General features: G+C 56.1%; 1 protein-coding gene across 3 annotated transcripts in view; it reads left to right on the top strand.

Moving 5' to 3' along the window:
• HHIPL1 (HHIP like 1) overlaps nucleotides 1–23004 on the top strand; it is a 33987-nt gene that overhangs the window by 5235 nt on the left and 5748 nt on the right. For all 3 annotated transcript variants that reach the window (XR_010746247.1, XM_066343202.1, XM_066343201.1), the window contains exons 2-8: nucleotides 2619–3265; nucleotides 7561–7704; nucleotides 10449–10777; nucleotides 11450–11576; nucleotides 13137–13282; nucleotides 16465–16546; nucleotides 22001–22083. Coding sequence is in view for 2 of the 3 variants with exons in the window: in XM_066343202.1 (XP_066199299.1) it covers nucleotides 2619–3265; nucleotides 7561–7704; nucleotides 10449–10777; nucleotides 11450–11576; nucleotides 13137–13282; nucleotides 16465–16546; nucleotides 22001–22083 (1558 nt within the window). In the remaining variant the exon portion in view is untranslated. The remainder of the gene's footprint in view (nucleotides 1–2618; nucleotides 3266–7560; nucleotides 7705–10448; nucleotides 10778–11449; nucleotides 11577–13136; nucleotides 13283–16464; nucleotides 16547–22000; nucleotides 22084–23004) is intronic.

Genomic DNA, 23004 nt, shown 5'->3' with positions numbered 1-23004 from the left:
GTGTCTTGGGTGTCAGCAACTGCACCGTGGCACCGTGGGGCAGTGAGGCAGGCAGGCGGCTTGCCTGTGTGCAGAATGGCTAGGCAGCTGAGCAGTGTGACACTGGTCCATTTTCCACGGGTTTCCTGCAGCCTTCCCCCACGGGCCACTGTGGGGCTAGCTGCCGACTGTCCTTGTCAGCAGCAGTCACGACACCCTCTTGTCATTTTCTGCTTCTGGGCTCTGCAGGACTGGGAGCCAGGTTTGCACAGCACATGAGAGAACACAGGCCGTGGGTGAGGCCTGCGGGACCCCGTGTCTTGATGCATGGGTGTTAAACTTCCAGCCTGGCTCCCTGGAGACCCTCCCAGCTCCCTCTCTAGTCCTGGGCTGGGGGTTGATGAGAAGTGGGCGCTCAGATTGGTTTCTAGGAGTCTGTTCTGCTCCCCACTGTGTCTCTGAGCCAGGGATGGTTTCTGGCACACGCCGGTGCCCACTACACATGTGTTGCATGAGACGTTGCTGGCTAAGAGGGGACGAGCCTGAGTTTGGATGTCATGAGGCCCCAGCTTGGCCACTTCTTGATGGGTGACCTTCTTTAAGCATCAGTTCCTCAACTGTACAGACGGAGTCACAATGACAATACCTCGTGAAGATGAAGTGTGTGCACACAGACCCTCTCTGGTCCTCTGACAGCTGCTGGCTGGACTCGGGAGGCTGTGGGGACCGTGTGGGGGGAGGTGACACTGCACAGAGGCCAGGCCTGCTATTTGTCCCGCTCGTCAGCAGAGTGGAGCATGTGAAATGTGCTATTCCCGTGTGTACCTGGGATAGTGACCAGACCTCTAAGTACACGTCACCAAGTGGCCCTCGGCTCCACAGTAGCTATGCAGAGGCCAGGAAGACGGGCCGTGGTGTGACCAAAAGCCACTATCGTGTAATGGGAGGGAGTGGCCTCTGGCCTGGAGCCCGAGAACACAGCCAGGAGGGCAGCCTGCCACCCGCTGTCCCTGGAGGCCTCTGGCTGGAACCCGGCCTGGGCCAGCCGGCGAGGGGAGATGTGTGCTGTCAGCACCTCCCCTGCTGCGGGAGGAGCGGCTCCGGAGGCCTCCGGGACCAGAGCTGAGTCAGAGCAGGCCAGGGCTCAGTGAGCTCATGGTCGGGGAGGGCATGTGTCAGACACAGGCGTGAGTAATTACATCTGCCCTCGTCCGGGGCTCCCATCAAGGGCAGTCCTTACAGAGGCTGGGAGCTGGGGACTCTGCTCTGGGAAGGTGGGCTACAGGGAAGGTGTTGAGGTGGGGGGGCACTTACTGGGCCTTGGAGGTGGGCAGTTAGCCAGCCATTGGAGCTGAGATACGCTCCACTTCTCCACCTGCCCACCCCAGCCTGTCCACGCCAGCATGTGACCTTGGTCAGTGGTTTCCTTCTCTGAGGTCCCGCTTCCCCCTCTGTGCCTGCAGCTGCCCCGAGGAAGAAACAGAGTCACCGGAGTCCCCAGCCTGGTCCCTGACCCACAGCTTGCCTGGATATCCAGGAGCTGTTACTGTTATTATTGTTGCGCCAGTGGCCGTGGTTATTTTCTGAGGCTAAGTACAATCTGCCTGAGAAGGAAGGGTATGCCTACAAAGGGAACAGCGCACGCGGAGGCTCAGAGGTGAAAGTGTGAGGAGACGGAAGGCGGGGAAGCTGTGGGCAGAGAGGACCAGAGGTCAGTGAGTGTCTGGTACTCTCAGGCTGGGGGGAGGGCAGTCAGCACTGCAGGCTTGAAGCTGGGAGAGGCCTCATCAGATTGATTGGCTCCGCCTGGGTTCTCCAAAGCAGAACCCGGGGCAAAGCTGGTGAGTGGACCCCAGAAGGAGGGACAGGGGGCAGAAGGAGAGCCCAGTCCAAGGTGCTGCTAACTGTGACTAGTGCTTCAGCTGGTGGGACCACCCTTCCAAACTGGGCATCAGGACTGTTGGTGGGCCAGGAGGAAAATAGAACAATTCAGCCATCGGCTCCCTTCTCCCAGGGACCAAAGGTTTGCCCCTGAGGCACTAAGTGCCCCCTCCACACTCTAAATCATGTCCACGTGGGCACTGAATGCAGTCTCTTCAACGGGAAAGCCTTTGGGTGGGAGGTGAGGGGTGAACCTGGGCTACTGCTGGGTTGTGCCCCATGAAGTCAGAGCCCAGCAGAGCTGGAAAAGGGGCCAGTGAGGCCGAGAGGGTCTGACTCCTTCACCTCGGGAGAGCTGCTAGGGGAGCCCCGGGGAGACCCCCTGAGGAGGGGCCCTGGGGCTGCGGGCTAAACAAAGGAGCTCACTACGCAGGTAAAGGGCAGGAAGTAGAAAGAGGAGCCTCCGACCCTCCTGGCACGCAGTAGGTCCTCAAGAGTAGCTGCTGATGCTGTTGTTATTGGTACCAGTACTAGATGCGGTTATTTGCTCTAACAGAGGCAGGAAGGCAAGAGAGAAGGGCCGAAGGTGAGGAGATGGGAGGCCTGCAGTAGTTGACACTCACCCTGGTTACGGATGGAGGTGTCCCCATTTGACAGATCAGCAGCCTGGGGTTCTGGGAGGTGGGGTGAGCTGTCCAAGGTCACACAGCCGGGAAGTGCCACCACAAAGCACCCCTGTGCCATCCCTGTCTCTGCAGGAATGCTCGCCCTACGCGGCCCACCTCTATGACGCCGAGGACCCGTCCACGCCCCTGCGGACGGTGCCCGGGCTCTGCGAGGACTACTGCCTGGACCTGTGGCAGCCGTGCCGGGGCCTGTTCCGCCACCTGTCCTCCGACCGCGAGCTCTGGGCGCTGGAGGGCAACCGGGCCAAGTTCTGCCGCTACCTGTCCCTGGACGACACGGACTACTGCTTCCCGCACCTGCTGGTCAACGAGAACCTCAACTCGAACCTGGGCCGCGTGGTGGCCGACGCCAAGGGCTGCCTGCAGCTGTGCCTGCAGGAGGTGGCCAACGGGCTGCGCAACCCCGTGGCCATGGTCCACGCCCAGGACGGCACGCACCGCTTCTTCGTGGCCGAGCAGGTGGGGCTGGTGTGGGCCTACCTGCCCGACCGCTCGCGGGTGGAGCGGCCCTTCCTGAACGTCAGCCGGGCCGTGCTCACTTCGCCCTGGGAGGGCGACGAGCGCGGCTTCCTGGGACTGGCCTTCCACCCGCGCTTCCGGCACAACGGCCGGCTCTACGTCTATTACTCCGTGGGGGTCGACTTCCGCGAGTGGATCCGCATCAGCGAGTTCAGGGTCGCGGAGGACGACGTGAACACCGTGGACCACGGCTCTGAGAGGTGGCCTTCCCCGGGGAGCAGGCGGGGCGGGGGCGGGGCGGCCATTCTGCCGGCAGGTAGCATCCAGCCAGTTCCTGCTGTGTGCCACATGGGTGGTTACCTGTTTTGACTGTCACCCCCGGGGAGGGGGCTGAATCCCATGGTCTGGAGACAGGGGAGGGACGGTGGGCAGACAGACATCAGAGGATCGTGCACCAAGTCTCGGATCAGGCACTTCAGAGGGTCCCTTGAGGTTAGTGTCACGTTCCCATTTGCACAGACGAGGACACGGAGGCTTGGAGAGGCGACGTGACCTGCTAGGTCACACAGCCAGAAAGCAGCAGGGCTGGGACCCTGGCCTGTCTTGCAAGCCTATCCCACTGCCCCCTAAGCCCCACCCCGTCACCATGGCCTCAGGTGATGGGGCCCTGCCTTCCACGTCTCCTCACCCGGACCCTCCATCCCGGCCTGCCCCAGCAGGGTCCCCCCGTTCCTGGGCTCCGGCCTCTGCTCCCCTCACAGCCTGCGCCTGCCTGGTTCTAAAGCGGGCTTGGCCCGGACTGGCGTGGAGGGCATACGCATCAGTCTGCGTCCGGTAGGAAAGTCAGTCGCCCCGTACCAGGTAATTCAGGGCACAGAACTTGACGTGGGAATTCGTTCCTAAGGTGTCGGGAATGATGACAGAGCCACCTGGGGAAGAAGGGCGGCAACTTTTGAGTGTAACGGGTGGGGGAAGCTGCCTCCACCTCTCGGGCTAGAGAAAGAGAGGAGGTGGGGGTACGCATCAGAAGCTGGAACTATGCTGGGCCCAGGCAGGGCAGCAGGACGATGGGGAGGAGGTACCATTATTGCCAAGATGCTGCAGAGGGAGATGGGGAGAAATACCCTGGCTGCTCCTCCCTTCCTCCCGCCCTCCCATCTCCTGCCAGTGCCTTCATTGGCTGAGCCTAGCTGGAAGCCACCTAGCAAAGAGGCATGGGACATGTAGTTTACAGAAACTGGCCCTCTGAAGGAGAGACTTCGGAGGGGAGGCTGGGGCTAGACCTGAGGGCAGATAGGCTGGTTTATCATGTATTTGATAAAAACTGTAAAATATTTTTTTTTCTTAAAAGACTTTATTTATTCCATTTTTTTTTTTTTTTTTTTTTTTAGAGAGGAGAGAGATAGAAAGAGAGAGAGAGAGAGAGAGAGAGAGAGGAGGAGCAGGAAGCATCAACTCCCATATGTGCCTTGACCAGGCAAGCCCAGGATTTCGAACCAGCAACCTCAACATTCCAGGTTGATGCTTTATCCCATTGCGCCACCACAGGTCAGGCAAAACTGTAAAATCTTGACATTAAAGTATAAGAAGGAGGAGTTGAGGATGTGGGTTCATGGAGATCTTGTCATGTGGCAGTAATTTTGAAATGAGCTTCCTGGCAGCCCCAATAAAAAGAGGAAACAGTTCTTGTGACCTTTTAGGAGATTGCACCACCAGTTCTCCAGGAGAGCTGAGTTTACCCCATGGACCTCACAGAGGGGAGAGAGAGACAGAGAGGGATAGAATGGATGTGTCTCTGACAGTGACATTTAAGAGTTGATGCCTGCCTGACCAGGCGATGGCGCAGTGGATAGAGCGTTGGACTGGGATGCGGAGAACCCAGGTTCGAGACCCTGAGGTCGCCAGTTTGAGCATGGGCTCATCTGGTTTGAGCAAAGCTCCCCAGCTTGGACCCAAGGTTGCTGGCTTGAGGAAGGGGTTACTTGGTCTGCTGTAGCCCCACAGTCAAGGCACATATGAGAAAGCAATCAATGAACAACTAAGGCATCGCAATGAAAAACTAATGATTGATGCTTCTCTCTCCGTTCCTGTCTGTCCCTGTCTATCCCTCTCTCTCTCTCTCTGTCTCTGTAAAAAAAAAAAAAAAAAGTTGACTCCTGATGAAGGCTGAAGGTGTTAACACAAAATATATCCATGAACATCTTTCAGAGTGAGGGTTCCACGAGGGTTCTCTGGGGACCTCACAAGTACAAGCCCAGGCATGGCTGGCTCAGGGCAGGGCCAGGATGCGGGGCATGCTTGCCTGAGTCACAGTCCAGCTCTGACCCCAGGGCCGGCATACCGATGGGAGGTGGGTGACTGAGAGTCTGCACTGTCCTGTCCACGGGGACCTGGCGTTTGGGGCTATGTGTGCTCATCAGCTCATCTGTGTTGGCCTCACTTGGAAAGACTTCCAGTCTTGGCTCTGAAGGCCCAACATTGTGGGTTGATGTTCTTGACCTTTCCATATCTCGGTTTGTCTCAATGAAGAAGGGATGTGCAAGTCAGTGACCAATCCTGGAGAATCGAAATCAGCCTTAGGTTCTTCAATGAGAGGGAATTTAAGGCAGGGAGTCGGCTGCCAAGGTGTCGGGAGGGCTGGAGAAGGAGAAGAGGAAGGGGGTCAAGCGACCTAGAGCTTAGTAACTCCAAGAGGCCGCTGCCACTGGTGGGCTGGGGCTTAGTGACTCCAAGAGGCTGTTGCCACTGGTGGGCTGGGGCTTAGTGACTCCAAGAGGCTGTTGCCACTGGTGGGCTGGGGCTTAGTCACTCCAAGAGGCTGTTGCCACTGTGGGCTGGGGCTTAGTAACTCCCAAGAGGCCGCTGCCACTGGTGGGCTGGGGCTTAGTGACTCCAAGAGGCCGTTGCCACTGGTGGGCTGGGGCTTAGTGACTCCAAGAGGCTGTTGCCACTGGTGGACTGGGGCTTAGTGACTCCAAGAGGCTGTTGCCACTGGTGGGCTGGGGCTTAGTGACTCCAAGAGGCTGTTGCCACTGGTGGACTGGGGCTTAGTGACTCCAAGAGGCTGTTGCCACTGGTGGGCTGGGGCTTAGTGACTCCAAGAGGCTGTTGCCACTGGTGGGCCGGGGCTTAGTGACTCCAAGAGGCTGTTGCCACTGTGGGCTGGGGCTTAGTCACTCCAAGAGGCTGTTGCCACTATGGGCTGGGGCTTAGTGACTCCAAGAGGCTGTTGCCACTGGTGGGCTGGGGCTTAGTGACTCCAAGAGGCTGTTGCCACTGTGGGCTGGGGCTTAGTGACTCCGAGAGGCTGTTGCCACTGGTGGGCTAGGGCGTAGTAACTCCAAGAGGCCGCTGCCACTGTGGGCTGGAGGCACCGAAGGGGAGAGGCCTGTGCTGCTCAGTGCGCTCGCTGCTCCTGGCACCAAGATGTCTGGGCCGAAACCCAGAGTCTACAGTCAGCAGCCACCGTGGCCATCCTGCTACCACCGCTCCTGGAGGCAGTGCCAGGAGCCAGGGAAACGGGCTCTCCTTTCCTCTTGCCTTCCGCTCTCCACTGGCTAACCTAACCGGAAGCCAGCTGGCCGGCCGGCAGTGGAGTGGAGGGCTCCCCCTCGGCAGGAAAGGAGGTTCTTTTTTTTTTTTTCATTTTTCTGAAGCTAGAAACAGGGAGAGACAGTCAGACAGACTCCCGCATGCGCCCGACCAGGATCCACCCGGCACGCCCACCAGGGGCGATGCTCTGCCCACCAGGGGGCGATGCTCTGCCCATCCTGGGCGTCGCCATGTTGCGACCAGAGCCACTCTAGCGCCTGAGGCAGAGGCCACAGAGCCATCCCCAGCGCCCGGGCCATTTTTGCTCCAATGGAGCCTTGGCTGCAGGAGGGGAAGAGAGAGACAGAGAGGAAAGCGCGGCGGAGGGGTGGAGAAGCAAATGGGTGCTTCTCCTATGTGCCCTGGCCGGGAATCGAACCCGGGTCCTCCGCACGCTAGGCCGACGCTCTACCTCTGAGCCAACCGGCCAGGGCAGGAAAGGAGGTTCTTGATGGGTGGGTGTGGAGGTGAGCACAGCCCGCGCCATCTAGCCCACTCCTTTTGAAGTCACAGTAGGTAAAAATGACAGAGTTTCTAGAAAGTGCTCAGCTTACATGGCTGGCATGTGGGTAGCTACATCCAATGGAGAAGTCAGTTGTGCAACAACGGGGTCCTCAGTTTCGCAGGACCATAGCAGGGCAGGCGCTAACAGTGGGGAGCAGTAGAAAAAACACTAGGCCAGAACTAGCAGACCTGAGTTCTAGTCCCAGCTCTGCTGTGTGTCCTTGGGCAACTTGCTCAACCCCTCTGAGCCTCCAGTTCCTCATTAGCACAATGGAGTGAACTATCCACACCCAGCCGACCAGACCTTTGTAAAAATCACCCACCATGAAGGACCTGAAAAGTCTTTCCAACTGTGAAATGATATCCGAGAGAGAGGAGGGTTCGTGGCTGTGATCTTGTTCTGTATTTTGGCTGAGGTTATTTTTGGGGGGTGGGGGGGGTATGGCTTCTCTTCTTTTAGGATAATCCTGGAGATTGAAGAACCAGCCTCAAACCACAACGGGGGCCAGCTGCTCTTTGGGGACGACGGGTACCTCTACATCTTTACCGGAGATGGCGGGATGGCCGGAGACCCCTTTGGAAAGTTTGGAAATGCCCAAAACAAGTATGTCCTGCTTTTCGCCGGCTAGTGGGCTGGTTTACACACCCCTGGATTACACACTGTTCTGGAGGGGCACTGCCTCCTCAGCCACGCAGCGCAGGGCTGCAGAGAGGGCCATGGGCCCCAGCTCAGCCCGCAGCTGGCCGGTTAGAGACCCAGTCAGGGCATTGCCTCCTCAGCCACGCAGCGCAGGGCCACAGAGAGGGCCGTGGGCCCCAGCTCAGCCCGCAGCTGGCCGGTTAGAGACCCAGTCAGGGCATTGCCTCTCATCAGTTAGAGCCCTAGTCAGCAAACTGCGGCTCTCGAGTCACAGGCTCTCGAGTCACATGCGGCTCTTTGGCCTCTTGAGTGTTTTAGCAAAGGCCAGTTTAGGAGTGCCCTAATTAAGTTAATAACAATGTATCTACCTATATAGTGTAAGTTTAAAAAACTTGGCTCTCAAAAGAAATTTCAATCGTTGTACTGTTGATATTTGGCTCTGTTGACTAATGAGTTTGCCAACCACCGATTAGAGGAACAGAATCATCTCCACGGAAAGGCTCATTGCGAGGGGTAAAAGCAGTCATGTTCGTGGAGGGCTAAGCACAGCGCCCGCTTGCCGCAGGTACCTGAGAAGTGACATCAGAGGGCATGTGGGAAGATAGGATTTTTTCTGAAGTCAGTCCAGTCTGTTCCATCTGCTGGAACCAGACCAGACAGGGAGCGTGGGCTGGTTGGAGCAGGCTGTAGGGGCCCTGGGTGTTCTGTCCCCAGGGTCATCCATGATGGCCCAGAAACTGAAGCATAATTTTGCTCAGTCAGTCACTTCTTGGCTTGAGCAGATCGCTTGCCGTCATCCTAATCCTAGACGCGCGCGCGCGCGCGCACACACACACACACACACACACACACACACTCTTGGAGACTTGTGAGTCTAGACAAGGCTGTCCCGCAGTCTCAGGGCAGCCTCCTCCACTCTTAGCCAGAAATGACAAAACCTTTCTCATTCCAGAAAGTAAAAATAGCGCATCTGATTACGGTAATTAAAGTGTTCACAATTTGTGATGCGTGCTTTCATATGTGTCGGGGTAAGAGTCACTGCAGCTTTCTCATATTTGGGATGTGTTTAAGAGATGAAGCTGAGAAAATAGAAATTAAGGATTTGTGGATAATTGGGCAGAACTTAAAACATTATTTTGCTGCCGTGAGGTTTGCCCACTTTACACACAGAAGCCCAGTACGTGGCGTGTGGCTCTGGGGTGTGACCTGCAGCTTGGTGATGAGTAGACTGGAGCGCATCATGGGAACCCGCTGGGCTGGAGGGGATTCACTGGGGAGCCTGATGGGGAGGGAGTGTTTTATCCCCTGAAAGGGGAGACTGAGATGTCTCTCACGAGAGAAACACTGGGGAGCTGACGCTATGTGAGACTGATGGGTGCCCAGTTGCAGCAAATGTGCAAAGCACAGCAGTCCTGCCTTGAAAAGCAGCCCGGCGGGGGCCACCGGAATGCCAAGAGCAAGGGAAAACCCACGTGGTACTGACGTGGGTGCGTCAGAAACCACAGAGGAGAGTGCTGCCGATACTCAGGCACGAGGCGGATTCCCCCATCGGGTCACTTTTGTCTCTTGATGAATGAAACCCACGCGCTGTTCACCCCTGGGAGCTATGTGGAGGTTTAGGGCTGTACCCCTGCTCTCTGTGGCTCTGGGGGCACATCCTGAGGTCTCCTCACTGCAGGGTCTTCAGAAGGTGACATCGCCTGGCTCTGTGGAGTGGCCTGGCTCCCAGTCCAGAGTTGCCTGGGGGACCTGGCACGTGGCCCCCTCTCAGAACCTGGGTGGAGGTTGTAGAGTGTGGGGGGACCTGAGCTACCATGGGGTCCTGGCTGCTCTCTGACACGCTCTGTTCTGCCTGTGGTGGCCCTGGGTGTGTGTGAGCGAGAAAGCAGGAGTTCCCGTCCTGTTTGTTCCCTCTCCCCTCTCCAGCCCCCGCCTGTACTCTCCGTGCGAAGGTGCGCTTGACTTTGCAGTCATTCATTCATTCACTCACTCAGCAGCGCTCACTTGACTTTGCAGTCATTCATTCATTCACTCACTCGGCAGACGCTCACTTGACTTTGCAGTCATTCATTCATTCATTCACTCTCTCGGCAGACGCTCACTTGACTTTGCAGTCATTCATTCATTCACTCACTCGGCAGACGCTCACTGGGCACCTACTGTGTGCCAGGCAGGGGGCATTTTTCTAGGAGCATTCATTTTTACCCTGTAGCACAGCCCTTTCAGAAGGCGGCAAAGAGGGACCACCCTTGTGTTACTGTGGAGGACACAGGCCTGGGGAGGTTAGACAGTGGGGTGGTCAAGAGCGTGGGTTTCTGCGATCAGCCTGCCAGGACTGGACCCCAGCCCTACCATATACTCATGGTGTGGCAACTAGGCATTTATGTGACCTTTCTGAGCTCAGCTGCCTCATCTGTAAAATAGTGGTCACAGCAGTTCCCACCTACTGGACAGGTCTGGCTTGAGGCTGAAGCGAGGCTATAGGTAGGTAGCATGTCCAGTGCTTGGGACATAGGAACGGTGGATGTTCAATAAAGGAATGGGGTAACCCAGATGGCAGGTAGCTGAAGACAGCTGAACCCAGCCAGCAGCTCGGGCCCCCCAGCCAAGGCTCATCTTGCCCTTGGCCCAGCCGGGGGCCCCAGGAGGTGCCGGAGCGCCCTGGAGCAGGGCAGCCCCGAGCAGGCATCTCTCCCACCTGCCCGCAGGTCAGCGCTGCTGGGCAAGGCGCTGCGCATCAACGTGGACGGCAGTGAGCGCGGCCGGCCCTACCGCATCCCTGCAGACAACCCTTTCGTGGGCGACCCCGACGCACGGCCAGAGGTCTACGCCCTGGGGGTGCGCAACATGTGGCGCTGCTCCTTCGATCGTGGCGACCCGGTGTCAGGCACGGGCCGTGGGCGCCTCTTCTGCGGGGACGTGGGCCAGAACAAGTTCGAGGAGGTGGACCTGGTGGAGCGTGGCCGCAATTACGGCTGGCGCGCGCGGGAGGGCTTCGAGTGCTACGACCTCAAGCTGTGCGCCAACGCCTCCCTCGGTGACCGCCACCCCCACCCCTCTGCGCTCCATCTCCCCGGTCTGCCCCTGACCGGCCCCACCCCCACTCCCTACCTCGCGGCTGGGCGCCAGGGCCTCCCTCGGTGACCGCCGCCCCCACCCCTCTGCGCTCCATCTCCCCGGGTCTGCCCCTGGCCGGCCCCACCCCCACCCCTCTGCGCTCCATCTCCCGGGTCTGCCCCTGGCCGGCCCCACCCCCACCCCTCTGCGCTCCATCTCCCGGGTCTGCCCCTGGCCGGCCCCACCCCCACTCCCTACCTCGCGGCTGGGCGCCAGGGCCTCCCTCTCAGTGTATGTATCAGCAGACTGCGCCTAGGGACCCCATCCCAGATCCTCCACCCCAGGGGGGGTGCGCCAGTACTTCCCTCCCGGACCTCCCAGACCCCACCCAAGACCCGCCTCCCCAATATTCTTGGGAGGCTCCTCACTCTTCTCCCCACTTCTCCCCCCACACTACCAAGCCCACCCTCTCTTCCCCACTTTATAAGCTGTGAGCCCCTCCCTCCCTTGGTGACCATATGGGTCCCCATTTCTGGCCCTCCTACTGACCTCATATCCCCTTGCCCAGCAAGACTCGGGACCGTCACAGAGCCTTGTTGTGGGGGAGGGGCTGAGCCCTCCCCCCTCACCGCAGCCTCTCCCCACCGTGCAGATGACGTGTTGCCGATATTCGCCTACCCACACAAACTGGGCAAATCAGTCACGGGGGGCTACGTGTACCGGGGCTGCGAGAACCCCAACCTGAACGGCCTCTACATTTTCGGTGACTTCATGAGTGGGTAAGTGGCCTGACAGCCGCTCTAAGACACAGGGAAGGCAAAGGAGCAAGGTGGGGGGGACAGTATTAATAACTTCTTAGACAGGCTCCGGGTCCCCCTGGGGTGGGGACAGGACCTGTCACTGCACCAGCTGACCAGGGCCCCAGGGAGCCTTGATCCGGGAGAGTCCACAGAAGCCACCCCGCTGGAGAGAGGGGAGCTGGGACCCCCACCCAGGTCTGGCTCCGAGGGCCCCGGGAGGCTTGCTGCCTGACCCCCACGCTCTGGGGCAGTGTGCTTCATCTGGGGCAGAGCCTACCCCCCAGACCTGTCGTAGGTCAGACTCCTTCACCAGGGGAGCTCATGGGGCCTTGTGACCCCCTCGTTCTCCCATTGTACAGAGGAGAAAACTGAGGACTTTCAGAGAGGCCCACGGAAGACACACACCTGCACAATGCTTGAATGTGCAGCTGGGTCCGAATCCTGGCCCCCTTCTTAGCCACTGACCTTGGGCCGGTTACCTGACTTCTCTGAGCGTCAGTTTCCTCATCTGCAAAATAGAGATGAGAATACCAGCTGCCTCCTGGGGCTGTTTGAGGACCCAGTCCGGTAGTGTGCGCGCGCACACACACGCATGAAGCTTAGGATTTAATACACACTCGGTCCCTGGGAGCCATTGATGATCCCCACTCAGGACTGCCTAGGAGAGCAGCTGTCCCTCCGGAGGGGAGACAAGACCTTAAGGGAGCTTGAGGCCACAGGAGAATTCTCACCTCTTGCAGGCTGCTGACCTGGGTGGGCATGTGGCCCGTACATACCTCGGCCTGCTGCTGGAGCTGAGCAGGGGCCTGGGCCTGGGGCTCTGGGTGCCGAGTCCTTTTCTCAGCTCCGCCCTTTCCTTGGGGTCTGCCCGTGGGACTCAGCTGTCCCTTCTCCCATCTGGAACGGGTTCTGGATGAACAAAGCCTCTGTTTTCATCCTGGTTCTTTTATCTCCCTTGCCATCCCTCAGGAGTGCCCATGTCACCTGACCCCAGAGATTTAACTTTGCCAACCTTTCCCAAGCCTGCCTGCTGGGTCAGGCTTTGTGCCAGGGCCGGAACAATAGAGTTGAAGAGTACCCGATACCCGAGACAAGGAGACAGGCAAAGACTTGGCCCATTCTAGTCCAGCCTGGGAGAGCTCGTGCATAGTGCTGGAGGAGCCCAATGTGGGGGCAGTCAGGAGGGCTTCCCAGAGGAGGGGATAGCAAGCAGGGCCTGGAAGTGTCAGTAGGTAACTGACAGGTGGGAGAGTGAGTAAGGGGCCAGATCAGCGCATTCTGCACGTGCCCAGGGCTCTGTTTCGTGTTGTGAAGTAGAGGCAGCTCCAAAGTGTGTGCACTCTCCTGAGCACCAGCCTTGCAGAGTTCTGGCAGCCAGGTCAGCTCCTGACTGCCTCCTGCTGGTCAGTGGGTGGGGCTGGTCCTGCATGAAGTCTTGGCTAAGCACCTGCTATGTACCAGAGAAACATGTGGGGGAAGGCACACAGAGACCAGGAGACAAGCTTGGTTCCTGCCCCTGCAGCTCGCCCTCCTTTGCAGGCGTCTGATGTCCCTTCGAGAGAACCCAGGGACAGGCCAGTGGCAGTACACCGAGCTCTGCATGGGCCGTGGCCAGGCCTGCCAGTTCCCGGGCCTCATCAACAACTACTATCCACATATCATCTCCTTTGCAGAGGACGAGGCCGGTGAGCACTCCTGAGGCCTCTCCCTCCGGCTGCCCCTGCCTGACTGGTCCCCCGCCCTGTGGATCCTTCTGGCCTGGGGTTTGAGAGATGGGGTCTCAGGCCCCAATCCACCCTCAGGATGGAGAGGGAGGTGTGCGGTGGCCTTGAGACCCTGCTTGGGCATCATCCTCGTCAGTCTGAGCTTCGGGGTCCCCCCCCCCCCGCATGGGTCTGGTTTCTGCGAGGGACAGCAAGAGGACTTGGGTAAGAGTACAGGGCAGTTAGGGAGCAGGAGGGTCTCCGTGATGGTGGGAACACAAGCAGATAGGGGACAGTGCCTGCCAAGATTGTTCCCGTCCTGGGTTCCTGATGCAGATGTATTGGGGCCCATAAAAGGAAGTCACACTGTCTTCAGAACGTGGGCAGACACTGCCTCCTTGCTGTTAGTGGGTCCCCCATTCAGGCACTTGTGTTTTCAATGCAAGGAGTGGTGGGGGAGGGGGGAGGAAGAGGGGCCATGGGGCTGGATCCCGCTCCAGCCTCCTGCCTTTGTCCTTGGCCCCGGATTATCCCTGGACAAAAGCCTAGGGGCCCCCAGTGGGGCCTAGTGGATGCTTGGCCCAGTTGCTGGGCAACACCCACCCCACAGCCCTTTGAGGGGTGTCCCCTGCAGAGCCCAGTCCCCAGAGCCCCCAGGCCTAGGTCTGGGAAACCTTTGTTGAACCGACACTCATCAGAATCTAAATTTTTTAAAGGGCAGCCCCAGCCCCCACTGCCTGCCTGAGCCCACTGGGCCCTTGAAAATCCTTTCTTTTGGTCAGTAGGGGGTTAACGTGTTTTGGAGGGAGGGATGCTCTCTCCCCGCCCTCCCCACCCTAGTCCCCCCACAGAGAGGCAGGGCCTGGAAGATGCCTTTCCCAGGGGCCCTACCTCAGCCCTCTGAGTGACACAGAGTGATGTGACAGCCAGGGAAGGCCCCTCTGAGAACCCAGGGACAGCCTGTTGGCCAGCGTGGGCAGGCGGCCCCTGGCAGGCACAGAGCTCTGGGGCCCAATGCGAACAAACCTCTCCCGGCTTCAGGCTCCAGCCTTCTCCTCTCGAGCTGGTCCTCTGATACTTGCATATGACAAAATAAGGACCTCTGCTGGCCCTGTGCCCTCCAGGGACAGAGGGACAGTCCGTATCACAGAGACAAAGAGGGCCACGTGGTTCTGGGAAGGGCTCCTCAGTGCCAGGGGGGCTCCCTGCCCGTGCATGGGGCGGGGGCCATGGCTCCCAGCAGATCAGGGCTGGAGGGGGCCACAGAGCGTGCCTGGTCCAACCCTGTCACTTTGCAGACGGGAAGCTCTGGTTCACTCTCCATGGTCAGTCACGGCGGCGTGGGGAGCACTGCACCCAGCAGGGCCCCTGGAGGCCATGCAGAATGGGGCCTCCCACTTGGGCTTGCTCAGCCGGAGGAACAGCAGAGAAAGGCATCCCAGGCTGCGGAGCAGTGTGTGCGGGGAGCCCCGAGTCGCCACAGGGGGCTGGAGTGTAGCCAGGAGGGTGGCATAGCCAGGGGGGAAAAGTGGCTCCCCAGAGCTTCTCTCCAGAAAGAGACCCAGAGAAGCAAGTGCTGGCCCAGGGCCCAGTGTGCCGGGCAGCCCCCTCCCCCATGGGCTGTATCATCAACACGTGTCCTCGTTACTTCCCTGTCCCCACTCCCAGCAGGGCTGCTGCTCCCACCCTCCCCCCCTGCCCTCAGCTCCCGGCCACGCTGCAGCTACCCCAGCCACACGGGGTTTCTCAGGTGTCTTCCTCATCACGACATTCCCTGGGTTTCCTAAGCCTGTGTCTCAGACCGTGCCCCCACACAACCCTCCTGACCGTACCCATTGCCCGGGATACGCCTTCCTCCGTCTCGGCCTCACTCGCTGTCCTGACCTCTCCTTGTGGAAACCACCCCGCCCCATCCTTGAGAGAGAGCTCTCAGCTGTCCTCTTACAGGGACAGAAGGGATTAGCATGGCTGAACGTAGCACTGGGTCCCAAGTGACCTGTGTCTGGGCCTCCCAGCCACCATATATCCTACATTAGTATGGGCTTGGGGGCAGAGACTTTCCCGAGATCCAGGCCTGGCTTAACCACTCCCTAGCTGTGTGACTCTGGACAAATTGTTTGACCTCTCTGAGCCAGCCTCCGTTTTCTCATTTCCTGGACCTAGGCTCCTCTGGCATTCAGGGCTGGGGGCAGAGTGGGAGGAGAGAGTGGAGAGCTCACATTCCCCGAGATAGCACATGACAGTGGGCGCTCATAACCCCTCTCACTGCATTTTCACTGTCGTCCTGGGGGGTGGGGAAACTGAGGCTCGGCCCCAGTTCATTGTCGTCCTGGGGGGTGGGGAAACTGAGGCTCGGCCCCAGTTCATTGTCGTCCTGGGGGGTGGGGAAACTGAGGCTCGGCCCCAGTTCATTGTTGTCCTGGGGGGTGGGGAAACTGAGGCTCTGCCCCAGTTCATTGTCGTCCTGGGGGGTGGGGAAACTGAGGCTCGGCCCCAGTTCATTGTCGTCCTGGGGGGTGGGAAAACTGAGGCTCGGCCCCAGTTCATTGTCGTCCTGGGGAGTGGGGAAACTGAGGCTCGGCCCCAGTTCATTGTCGTCCTGGGGGGTGGGGAAACTGAGGCTCGGCCCCAGTTCATTGTTGTCCTGGGGGGTGGGGCAGTCCCAGAGCTGCTGGTGCTCACGTGTGGCTGGGTACAGGGACTGGCGTTCACAGGGGAGACTCCCTGAGCTAGTATTCTGCCTGCTGGTCAGTGGGGCAGACTCGGGCCCCGAGGACTTGGCAGGACCCCGATCTGGGGCGACAGTGACAACAGCAGTAACAACAGAAAGTGCTGGTGCTGACTGAGCACTTTCCCACGCCCTTTTAATCCAAGTGGCAGTCCTATCAGGTATTTTGTTTTGGAATGAGGAAGCTGAGGCTCAGAGAGCCACATGTGCCCGCATCACCCAGTAGGCAGTTAGTGGGGAACTGGGCCGTGGACTCTCATTGTGCCCAGAGGTGTGCAGTGCTGGGTGTCTTTCTCAGACTCAGTTTCCTGTACTGGGCCCTGGAGAGCTACAGTGACCCTGACCACCACCCTCACGGCTCTCCTCCTGGGGACGGGCGCTAGCCAGGAAGGGGTCCAGGCGGCATTCTCACTCCTTGCCTTGCTCCTCGCCCCAGGGGAGCTGTACTTCATGTCGACCGGTGTGCCGAGCGCCACAGCGGCACATGGCGTCATCTACAAAGTGATCGATCCGTCCAGGTGAGCCCCCGCCACGCCCTGCCTGAGCTGCTCCTGGCTGCCAGGAGCCCTCACCTCCATCGCCTCATTTTCCCTTCCTGTCACTCCCTAGGGTGGTGGGGATTATTTATATCCCCATTTCTCAGGTCAGAACACTGAGGCCCAGCAAGGGGCAGTGACTAGATGAGCCCATACTGCTGGTGAGGGGCAGATCCAGGATTCGAAACCCGGCCACAAATGGGCCAGCCTCAAAGTCCACCTCTATCTATGATCACAGGGAGTCAAAGATACTTTTTTAAATTTTAGAATAGGATTAGGGTTATAGACGAGTTGCCGAGATAATCCAGTTTTCCCCATTCCCCTTCACCCGGTGCCTCTGCTATTTAGACATCTTACATTATCACGGCACCTTTGTCAGAATCGGTGAACAATAGCGGTATGTTAGCATCCATTTAACTCCCTACTTCTTTTCTTTCTTTTTTTTTTTGTGTGGCAGAGAAGAGAGGGTCAGAGAGAGGGACAGATAGGGACGGACAGACAGGAAGGGAGAGAGATGAGAAACATCAATTTGTTGCAGTTCCTTAGTTGTTCATTGATTGATTTCTCATATGTGCCTTGACCCGGGGGCTGTACTTCTTTTTAAAATGGAGGTTCCTCTGCACTTTTAAAAGGAATTTTTCTAGTTTTATTCCGTCGTATCTGTTTTTCTGCCCCAGGATCCCACACTCCGTTTAGTCATCACGTCTCCTCGCTTCCTGTGGTCTCTGACAGCTTGTCAGACATCCCAGTGTACCACACTTCTTAAAGCCCAGATCTAGTCGCTGTGGACGTAACTGTCAAGAGAAGCGTGAGCGCTTCCTCCTGCCATGCCCCCCCCCCGTCCTGTCCTTTCCCGGAGGTCTCCCCCATCTTTATCTGGGTAGCGCCAGGATTTACGTCATCGTGGAAGGGCACAGGCAGAGAGGTTGCGTTTCTCTTCGTTGTATAAACATATCCACGTTGCAACATCACCCTCAAACGGATCATTTTCAGTGGCTGCGTAATTTTCTGTTGAGTCACTGTGCCCTAATCATCTCACCCAATTCTTGGACATGTCCTTTTCTTTTTTTTAAAAGAGTGCTTCTGGAAAGCTACGCGGCCTTTCTGGAGCACCTGGCTCAGGCCAGATGCTGCCTGGGGCCTGTCGCTGCCTCAGGTCGTGCAGCTTGGCACTGGCTTCTTCTCCCTGGCAGCAGAGCAGTTCTGCCCAGGGTCTCGTGGGTCGGAGGAGCCAGAAACAGGCCGGACTCCTCCCCTCCCCCCTGACCCTTCTCATTCTCTACATTTTCTCTTTTGGAATAATTGTGTCTTTTTGCCCCTACAACGGATGGCATGGACGCCCCCATTACAGAACATTTGGGAAACCAAGAAATGGGGAGCGGAGGGGGTGTGGGGTCATCCATTACTGCCCAAACAGAGCCACTGTGGCATTTTTTTGATGTATCTCCTACATTTTGAATAGCAAAACATTTTTTTACATAATTTCCTTAAGGGACAAAACCCGTTGGGTCTGTGTGGAGCGTGTGGCTATGATCTGGGTTCAGAGCAACCCGAAAGCTCGCCCTCAATACAGCTTTTTTTTTTTTTTTTTTAAATGTAATAATGCCCAGTTCCTGGATTGGGCAAGGTAGTATCTTTTATTTATAGGTTTAAATTATTTTATTTATTTATTCATTTTAGAGGAGAGAGAGAGAGAGAGAGAGAGCTAGAGAAGGGGGGAGGAGCAGGAAGCATCAACTCCCATATGTGCCTTGACTGGGCAAGCCCAGGGTTTCGAACCGGTGACCTCAGCAGTCCAGGTCGACGTTTTATCCACTGCGCCACCACAGGTCAGGCCCTCAATACAGCTTTGACGAGTGTGTGTGCCTGCCTGTGTTTCTCCAGCCTCTGGGGGGGAGGCCCATGGCGCCCCTCGCTCTCGCTCTGCCCGTTCCCTCTGGGAGCCACCACGTGTCCCGTGGTGGCTTCACCCCTTGGGCTTTCCCCTTGAGCTAACGAGGTCTTGCCCACGTGGGTCAGTCCCACAAGCGGGTCAGTCTCATTCAAACACTCACAAGTCGACAGCCGAAAACTAATTAAAATGGAATCCCATTCCTTACGGTGCCCCTCAAAGATGTCAGCGGAGCCCAATTCATAGCCCTGACTCCCTTCTCGGACTTGTTTCCCTCCCAGCTCTCAAAGTCCCCCTCCAAGGCCCCCAGGCCCCCCGGCTCGGCGGCCAACCCCGAGACACTCTCTTTCTCCCCCGTTTTTCTTTAAACTGACCGACTTTTCCCCTGGTTCCTCCAGGCAGGAACCGCTGTGTCTGTGTCATCAGAAATCCAGGAACCAGAGGGGCAGAGAGAGACCCTCCTCGAGAGCTCTGGGAGCCGGGGGCCAGGGGAGGGTTACAGTTACAGGCTGTGGGAGGAGGAGGGACATCTGATGGTGTTCCGAGGACAGGTCGTGCTCTGAGGAGTGGCTCAGGTGCGCCGCCGGCCCTCACGCAGAGGCCAGATGGGCACTGGGAAGGCCGCCACGGAGGACCCCTCTCCTGGGAGTGGGCTCTCACACTGGGCAACAAAATTCTTGTTGCATCCACAAAAACACTTGTTCTTACTCAATTCGAGTGTGCTGATCTCAAATCTGACATTCGTTTTTTCTCTGTAAGCTACAGTTTTTTTGCAATTCAAGATTTTAGGTTTTCATCTTATTGTAAAATTTTTCAACATTTAGTTTAACATAATGAAGTAGAATGTCTTCTTGGGCATCATCTTTGTGAAAATATAATAATTTATATAATATAGTAAATACACTAATACACTAAAAGATACGATTGCATCAGAATTTGTCTACAATTTCGAAATAGAACATATTAAAACACTTATTTTAACCATAAAATTTGCGCAAAACTTTTAAAATTCTATTCAGGCAAAAATTTGCGTTTGTAGCTCTTGCGTTTGAATACTTGTTGAGGACAATCTTGTTTGATGCTCCAGCAGTAATCTGCTCATCACTAACAGCTCCAAAATTTTCGGGAAACTTACCAAGATGACTGTTCAGGAAGTGAATCTTAACGCTCATGTTACATCCAATGTCGCAGAAAGCCAACAGCATCCTTTGAACCAGAAGTTCATAGTTTTCTGCTTTTTTGTTGCCAAGAAAGTTCTTTGTAACTGCCACAAAAGACTGCCATGCTGCTTTCTCCTCCTTATTCATCTTCCTGGCAAATTCTTCGTCACGTATGAGAGTTCGAATTTGAGGTCCATCGAATTTACCTGCTTTTATCTTCTTGAAAGACAAAGCAGGAAAAGCAGAAATAATATGTTGGAACCATTCACTTTCTCTATTCAAAGCCTGAACAAACTGCTTCATTAAGCCAAGTTTGATGTGAAGTGGGGGAAAATGATCCTGTCTCAATTAACTATAAATTTATTCACAATATTTTGCATCCCTACTTCCGGAACTTCATGTTTCGGCCACTCCTTCTGTGTCCAGTGTTTCTCCTGAGCTCAGCTGTCCTACAAACACAGAGAGCAAGGATACTTCGTGAAACCTCTCTGTTGTCCTAGCAGGAAATTTACCATTTTAAGATCCACATAAATGATCCAGTTATGCTCATACTTCAGAAAATCGAGGACAATTTTTATGTCATTATAATCTTCTTGCAGATGAGTTGAATAACCAATTGGAACCACTGCATAAACATTACCGTTGTGTAGGAGAACATATTTCAGACTCCGTTTAGAGCTGTCAAGAAATAGCCGCCATTCTGTTGGACTGTAAGTGGTAACACCTAGCTGGCTGAGAAGACTATTGATATCATGACAGTAAACAAAGTATTTGTCTTTGGAAAAAAGTCCACAAAAATTTGTTCACGCTTCCTGAAATGGGATACTTTAGCTGACTGGTAAAGTACAGTCTTTTCTTGAAGCCTGGAGGCTAATAACTCAGCTGCTTTCTTTGATAGGCCCAAATCTCTTACTAAGTCATTCAATTCAGGCTGGCTAAACTGCTGAGGGGTTAATGACTGCTTGGCATCAGAAGAAGACCCTTCAGATTCAACAACCATTTTCTCATGCATCTTATCAAAATACACTTGATCACCATGTTCACTTTCTTCGTCCTTAGAAGATATAAAACCATTGAAAACTGGAACCGGGAGTGTCTCAAAGTGTGGGATAGGTTGTATTCCTGAAGGAATATTAGGATATGCAATCATATGCCGTTTTTTCTTGCCGATGCCCTTTGTATGGGTCAGACAAATAACAGTCACTGCTGTGCTCATTAGGTTCACACCAAACCATGGGAATACCAAAAGGCATTCCTTTGCGTTTTCCTTTTGTCCAGTCATGAAGCATTTCCTCACAATTATGACACACAATATGAGGAGCCCAATTCTTGTCTTGATCACCAAGGGGAACTTGAAAATAGGCAATAGGCCCTGGCCGGTTGGCTCAGCGGTAGAGCGTCGGCCTGGCATGCAGGAGTCCCGGGTTCGATTCCCGGCCAAGGCACACAGGAAAGGCGCCCATTTGCTTCTCCACCCCTCCCCCTCTCCTTCCTCTCTGTCTCTCTCTTCCCCTCCCGCAGCCGAGGCTCCATTGGAGCAAAGATGGCCCAGGCGCTGGGGATGGCTCTGTGGCCTCTGCCTCTGGACGCAACAGAGTGATGCCCCAGAGGGGCAAAGCATCGCCCCCTGGTGGCATGCCAGGTGGATCCCGGTTGGGCGCATGTGGGAGTCTGTCTGACTGCCTCCCCGTTTCCAGCTTCGGAAAAATGAAAAAAAAAAAAAAAGGCAATATATGCACGTGTCACAAATGATGAAATATTGCGCCTTTGATGTTGAAGTGTGTAACAGCCACATATATAACAGAAGGTGTCAGGACTATTCTTACATTTACTCCTACTCGAAGCAGCCATCATTCAATCTTAAAACAAGGGTGTTTTTATCAGATAATATTTTTTTACATTTAAAAAACTACAATTACGTAAAAGTGATGTTTTTAAAACATTAATTGCCTTGCGGTTATGTTCAATCCAAGAGTCGTTGACCTTTAACTCCAATTTAAAAACCAATGCATGCCATTAACTGTAACAAAAAGAAATGAAAATTGCGTAAAAACTAGAGAATGCACCAAAAAACGGATTTCAGATTTGGAATCAGCGATGAAGAAATATATAAAAACAGTTTTAAAACCTCATGCAACAGAAAATGAAAAAAAAATTGATCCCCAGTATTATTGATCCCCAGGGAATGGAGCATGCGGGGACACTGTGGACCGCATAGTAGTTGCTCCATCAATGGCCACCGTTGTCACTGTCCACACCTGCCCAGGCCTGACAGCACACTGGCCCTTCCTTTCCCTGCCTGGTCACAGGGGGAGGGCGATGTCAGAGGGATGGGCTCAGGGTGGGCTCCTAGGGCGAGGCTCATGACCTCCTGTGTGTTGGCAGACGGGCACCCCCCGGCAAGTGTCAGATCCAGCCCACCCAGGTGAAGGTGAAGAGCCGCCTCATCCGCTTTGTGCCCAAAGAAAGTAAGTGCCCACCGAGGGGGACACATGGGATAGAGGGATGCTCCCACAGCCCACCCCCAGCTTGGTCCTCCCAGCGGGACCTGGGTGCCCTTCCTCGGCGCCTGTGCCTAGACCTGTGCTGGGCACACTCTAGGCACTCAGTTAAAGTGGGTGGTGTGTGCCAGTCCGAGGCCATGGGTGGGTGGCCCCAAGGGGCTGCAGATCTCAAAGAGAGCACGGCTAAGGGACAAACAGCTGTGGCCAGGGAAGGTATGCTCAGATTTTGTGAGTGGGACAGAGAAGGAGGGTGTATCTGTGTGTGGACAAGGAATATTGGAAAGAATTATACCAGGTGCAAGGCCCCCTAAGGGCCCCCTGTATGGGCTGGGTCTGCCTCACGAGATGGTTCTGCTTTGACCAGGTTGGTGGGGAGGGCGGGAAGGGGCTCCAATCTTCATGGCCTGCGGGTCTGGGCAAGGCCACCAATGGCTGCCCCTGGGCTCGGGGACCAACTGAAAAGGGCTCATCCTGGGGAACGGGCTTTTTCACAGGGCCTCGACTAGGTGGGGGACAGGAGCCCAGTGTCGCTAGACCTCTCTGTTCTTAAGAGAAGCAGGAAGTCCCTCCCTCCATCAGTTATTTAGCTCACTCGCTCAGTCAGCACCTCCGGCCTCGTTCCGGAGCTGTAATGAGAGCGGGGCGGACGTGGTGCCTGCCTTCTAGAGTTGTCACATACAAATCTCTCCGTTTGTAAATGTTGGCTTTTAAAAACCACCTTGCGGGCCAAAGGAAATACTTCAGTGGACCAACCAGTTGGCAGGTCACCAGTTGGCAGGCTCGGTGTGGGGGTTGCAGGAAGAAGAGAGGCTGGGCACCTGGGTGACTGGGGTCCCTGGCCCTGAGGAAGGGGTACCCAGGGTAGAGGAAGTTGGGGAAAGAGAT

Source organism: Saccopteryx leptura, chromosome 6, assembly GCF_036850995.1.
Source record: "Saccopteryx leptura isolate mSacLep1 chromosome 6, mSacLep1_pri_phased_curated, whole genome shotgun sequence".
NCBI lineage: Eukaryota > Metazoa > Chordata > Mammalia > Chiroptera > Emballonuridae > Saccopteryx > Saccopteryx leptura.
Note: the sequence above shows the minus strand (reverse complement) of the source record. Positions and strands in the feature narration are given on the sequence as shown.